The sequence below is a fragment of the Gallinula chloropus genome (genome assembly GCF_964237585.1).
Source record: "Gallinula chloropus genome assembly, chromosome: 8".
Lineage (NCBI taxonomy): Eukaryota > Metazoa > Chordata > Aves > Gruiformes > Rallidae > Gallinula > Gallinula chloropus.
The window spans coordinates 23,987,870-23,993,869 of NC_140093.1; the positions used below are offsets into that span (position 1 = coordinate 23,987,870).

Sequence of the window (6,000 nt, forward strand, 5' to 3'; positions counted from 1 at the left end):
AAAGAGCAGGAAATCTATGATCAAAACTGTCATAAGAAACAAACCCCAAGCCACCTACAAACAGAACTCCTTCTAATTTCTTCATCACTTAGTCTAAACTCAGGTCCCAAATCTATCAGCAATTTCAAGAGCTGTCTTACATGAGTAACTTTCACAGCAACAGATAAAGTTGTAGTTTTGGATATTAAGTTTATATTATTTAAAGGCTTTTGCAAGTGTAGCTTTCAGAAATAAGAATATCTCATTAATCCTGAATATTCAGTGTTATACTGCTGAAGTTGTATATTGTACACCCTTCCATCTTTAGCACTAGTGTCATGACTAGGACTACTGGCAGACAGAAACCCTTAACCCATCAATTACTTTGCTTTGCTGAAGCTTAAATTAAACTCACCTCCTTAAACTAAAAATACTAATCGAACTTGCTATTTCTAATTAATCTCATTAAAAAAACCCCAGGAGAAATAGTACAAAGGGTCCAAGCAGCACTGGATCCCATTAATCAAGCCAAACATCACGATGTACCATGCAGCTTCTATTAGAAAACAGGGTACATAAATATTTACAACACTTGTATTAGGTAAAACAGCTGAAAACAGTCATCATGAAGGAAATAGGAGACACACACCAGCGTCACTGTTCCTCAAGTACCAACAGCAACTTTTTCATGCAGTTGAGTAAGCTCACAGAGCAAAACCCAAGCCACTCAGTGCTTTAAACAAACATTGCCTTATTCCCCACAGAACAGTGCCTGAATGCAAGAATAGCCTGAAGTTTGGACAGGAAGGTACTAACCTTCTCCCCGTGCCTTACAACAGGAAGAATTAATTCTGAAAGACCTCCAGGAAGGTATTTTAGGATAGAGGGGAGTCCAAGTTTGTCAAATGTTACAGCTGAAGTGCTTATTTTCTGAAAGGGAGCATAAAAGCTCCCCTCATCACACTCCCCGCTACACTATTAACTACTATCTTTTTAAATGAAAACCCTAAGGCTCTTTCCCCTTTACTTCAGGCATGTTAGCAGTGTCTGATGTTTCTGAAGAATTCATTTATTTTAATATTTCCTGAGTCTTGGCTATTTCAACCACTGCAAGGATTGGCCAGCAATCTGTCAGAGTGATTTAAACTGCAGATCAGTTTGAGACAGGTATAATCAGGACAAATAGACTCCTCCCTATACTCTCTCTATATTAAAAAACCACCAATTTAATGTTGGTGTTTCTTGTAGAATAAAGTTAACCTGAGACTGCCCAACCCTGAACTCAGTAAAGCTGCTGTCCATCTCCTAACCTGAAATTGTCCCTCACTCCCTGGAGGAAATAAAGCCCAGGCAGGATCTCATGCCGTGCTGGAACTTTTTATGCTAAAAACCTACTGTTACAAGCTTTCTGGAAATCAAAAATAAATCACAAAAACCTGGAAGTTATTTTTGTAGGCAACACCTAAATTTTCATTCAATGTACCAATTACAATTGTGTCCTGGTTTTGGTCAGGATGGAGTTAACTTCATTTGTAACAGCATATAGAATGCTGTGTTTGGGAGTTAAAATGGAAGCAGTGCTGAGAACACCCTGATGGTTTTAGTTGCTGTCAGACAGTCAAGGACTTTCTCAGCTCTTCACAGTTCTCCATTCATGAGAAAGGAGGGGCGAAGCCAGTACAGGTGACCCAAACTGGCCAAAGAGAGTATTCCATCAGGGGGCTGATGGGAGGAGGAGCGGGGGTGGCTCTGAGACGCTCGGTTTTTTGGGGGACAGTTGGGTTCTGGGATGGCTCTGGGTGGCATGGCCTGAGCTGTGGGTTTGGTGAGAAACTGCATTGTGTATCAACAGATTCATGTAATTTTTGCTCTAAAGTCCTGTTGGCATTGTTACATTTTCTCTTTCTACTATCTTAGTAAACTATCCTTATCCCAACCCACGGGCCTTTTCGTTTCTTGGTTTTGGGGTTATTTGCCCCTTCCTTTTCCCTTGCCTCACACTTCCCCCCCCCCCCCCCTTCCCCTGTTCTTTTCCTTTAAAGAGCTGGCAACTGCATGGATCTCGGCTCTCAGCCGGGGTAAAACCACAACAAATTGCAAGCAAGTACATCCCAAGTATATTAAACTTCCCTATAAAGCAAAACCTTAAGGTCTTTCTGTGATTTTTTTGTTGTTTTAAGTAGTCTAGTAACTGGAAAAGCACACAGCTTTGCAACTTACAGACTTGAACCAAAACATTCATCAAAAGCCTACATTTCAAGCTCAAGACTCTGCAATTTAAATATGCAGAACACCAATTGATTTTTCTTCTTGGTTTGGAATAAAAGCACTTGAGTGCCACCTACACTGACAACAGCTGCTATTTGACCAGGAAACAGAAAAACAGAAGACACACAAAAAGCCTCTACAGTTTGTTCCCTGAAACAGAAGAGTTCTGAGCAATGCAACTAAGTAGCTTCAAAAGGAAAAAAACAAACACCAAAAAGCAAGCAACAAAAGAACCCCCATGACCAGTCAAGTTTTGCCTGAAGCACAATTTTGTCATCATGATACAACACTACAGGCACCTGGCTAGTTCCTGCTCCCAGGAGGACAAGCAAAGGGAGCTAACTACACTGTTTGCAGAAACAGGATCTGCCAGATAAGGCATCATTACAAAATAGGAGTTAAATGATTTTAAATGTGTCACACCAAGAAACTGAACTCCAGGCACACTATTGATCCATTCCAGTATGCTCCCTGCAATTACTCTTCAGCATAGAGCACTCAGTGGCACTCTGAATATAGCCTAGACAGCTACACTTCAGTGTCTAGGTGACAGCACAGTTACTGCATGGAAGCATCTGCTTACAAATCCTATCAGTTGAACTGCTTTTCTTTAAGGAATGTCTTCAGTACTCATCACTTTTTTTTATAAAAAGGAGTTACTTATTTTTCTTCTACACTACTTTAAATGTAACAATCTTCCTATGCTATGTATTTTCTAGTTCTAAATGTGATAGCTGAGATTTTCACAAACCCAATGTCAGAGAATATGCTGTTTAAAATAGTCAAGAAGGTCCAAGTAGTACATGGCAGGGGAGCTGTATACAAACAATCAGTACTTAGTTGATGTATTGGATAACACATGAACTAGCCCAGGAAAATCATTTAGATGAGCCTCCTTTTCTAGAAGGAAAAAAAATAATGCACCACTCCAGTTCAACGGTGATGCTAGAAACTAGGTCAATGCCATTCCAAAATGAGTACTAAATTATTTTTTTAGGCTTAGAATAAGTTTTTCTATCAAAAAACACTGGTTGTATTTACAATCAACACACTTATGGAACAGGGATGGGATTCTTAAAAATGAAACTAAAGTAGAAATCGCTTTAGAAAAACAAAGCAAGTAGTAAATGCTGAGTAATTCCCTCATCATCACTGCCCCAGTGGCCAGCACTGCTAAAGGAGTTTATCAAACCTGTTGGAATACCATAAGGATGCACAGGTAGAGGAAAAAAATTACTATAAATATGACACTAGATCTCAGCATAGACTTCTCATAGCCCAGAAAAACTGCACTTTCATAGTTGTTTGTGAATTGATCATGAAGCAAGTTAGGCAGCTACAGAAAAATCCCAGGGTGGCCCCATCTACACCACCAGTTACAGTTTCATTATGGAAAGCAAATGATGCTACAAAAAAACGCCACCACACTGTGACAATCATGTTTCCACACAGTCTCCAGTGAAACTTAAAGGAAGCAAGTTTTGTTTTCCTTTGAGTTTCACTGAAGATTAAAGATCAGTCAGGTGACCTGTAGGCCCCCATGCTCACAAAGGAGTCATGGGATGACCCCACATAACTTTGCTACTGCTGAGTGTGACCAAATATATTCTGCTTTTCAGGTTACAGGAAGCATGTGGCTGGCACATGAGGAAACACCAGTCAGCCTTTTCCTCACAGTATAACCCTTAACCCAACTGGCAAGCAACCAAGCACGGACCAGATTTCTTCGCAAAAAACAGCAATCTTCATGCCATCTTAAACTGTAGGTTTATACACCTGTCTCTAGCACTACACATGATTCTGCCTAGTAACATTCCCTGCACAGAGCTATCAAGTTAAAGAGCTCCAATGAGGCAACACTCCTGCTGCTTTTCTGAATGTTTACAAAGATATGAGTTCTGAATAAGTACACACACACTCTACAACATCTTGGGCCTCCTGTATAACACATCCCCTCTTAAACAGAATGCCAGCACCCACAGCAGCACTAACTCAGGTAGTGGTGAAAACCAGTAAAGCGTGCCAGAAACAGAGAATGTGCTCAAGTGTACATATCCAACTCACCCAGACCTGCTCAGAGGAAACACTACATTCTTCTTCCTCCTCAGACACCTCAGCCCAGAGTCAATGACTACAAATGGAAATCTAAGCTTCAAGATTTCTCTTGGAATGCAAAGTATGCTCTCAGCCTCAATTCTCCCACTTCCACACAGCTGTGCTCACCACACAAATTAAGCTTTATCATTAGGCCAAATAGGATCCCCAGCTTTCTCTTTTAAGGTAGGTGCTCTTCCCACTTTATCCCTGGACGGACTGCAGGCTGTGTAACTCCAGACATCCTGAGCATTGCAAAGTTTGTAAAGGTGACAACAAAGCAATACCTGTAACAGTACAAGATTTATCTCAGACCTAACCAAGGCTACAAGGGCCACATCTTTACTTCTAGCTATATTCTTATCTCAGATTTCTTCTATCTTCATGGGCAGAAAGCTGCATGACTGTGTCAAGCTCCACACCTAAAAACCGTGCACATCACAATCTTGAAATACATTCAAGATTGCACAGCAGCCCTTTGGCACACCAGTCAGCAGCTAGTCATTTCCAGGCTTCCAAGCAGACAAGCATATTTGGGCAGCCTCTCCTATGCAAGGAACTAAGGCTTAGCATGTTTCTCCACGGAAACTCCGGATGAGGGATGAACTCCTAGAAGGACGACCAAAGGGAACCGGATATTTTCACGGTAAGCCTGCACCCTGCTTCCCCCGTGGGCCCACGTACCACCCCACGGCAATACGCAACACCCGGCACCGAGCCTGCCCGTCACCGCACGCCCGCGGCGCTCCCAGGCTTTGAGCGAGGCCCAGGCAGCCAGGGCTCCTCGCAAGGCTGGGCCCAAACACGGGCAGCTGGCCCGGGGCAGGCCCGGAAGGGCCTCAAGGTACCGGGCGGGAAGCGGCGCTCCGGGAGCGCCTCAGCGCGGCCTGCCCCCCACCCACCCCGCCTCGGGGACCCCCTTTCTCCTCACCCGCACTATCTCGGGCACAGAGCAAGGGCAGCAGCCCCTTGAAGCGCTCCAGAGGCGCCTGAGCAGCCCCCGGCCTCGGTGGGGCCCTGGAGACTCCCCCAGGCAGCCGTTCCAGGCCGCGGCCGAACCCCCAGCTCTGGTAGCGCCCGCGCGCGCGCGGCCGTTGCTGTCCTGGCCCAGGCTGGGCCCGCGGTGGGCTGGCGGGGGCACCAGGGGGGTAGGACCCCCGGAGGAGCGGGAAACGCCCATGGAAACCATTTCCAGAGTTACAGAGACGAGGGTTGGGTAAGAAGAGCTGCGGAGCGACCCCCGCCACACAGCTCTGGGGGGGCGGGGAAGGAACAAGGGTAAAGCAGGCGGCCCTGCCCGAGAGTTCGCGGCGGGGCCGGGGCCAGAGGCAGATACCGCACCCGCTCCCCCGCCAGGCGGCTGCTTCACCTACCCGCCAGCAAAGAGATGCACCAGGGTGTCTCTCTGGCTCATTCTCGCCGCCTGCGCCCGGGCGGGAAGGAGGGGTGCCGGGCGCTTCCGCCCCGCGTTCAGCCAAGCGGTGCGTCGCACGGCTCAGCATAAATACGCACCGCGGCCGCGCGGCTTCCTGCGGGGGGCGGCCTCGCCTCGCCTCGCCCCGCCTCCCTCTCCAGCCGCTGCGGCAGCGGCCGGGCGCGGGCCTCCCTCATGAATATGCAACGAGCCCCCTCCCGAGGTAAACAGAGCGCACCATTGGC

The 6,000-nt window shown here is 46.4% G+C and overlaps 1 protein-coding gene across 1 annotated transcript in view; it reads right to left on the bottom strand.

The window, feature by feature from the left end:
- The window catches only part of SLC25A36 (solute carrier family 25 member 36), a 30,704-nt gene extending 24,927 nt beyond the window's left edge, over positions 1 to 5,777 (bottom strand). The window contains exon 1 of the mRNA XM_084267511.1: positions 5,715 to 5,777. Within this exon, the coding sequence (XP_084123637.1) occupies positions 5,715 to 5,755 (41 nt within the window). The 5' untranslated portion in view covers positions 5,756 to 5,777. The remainder of the gene's footprint in view (positions 1 to 5,714) is intronic.
- Positions 5,778 to 6,000: the final 223 nt, after the last annotated feature.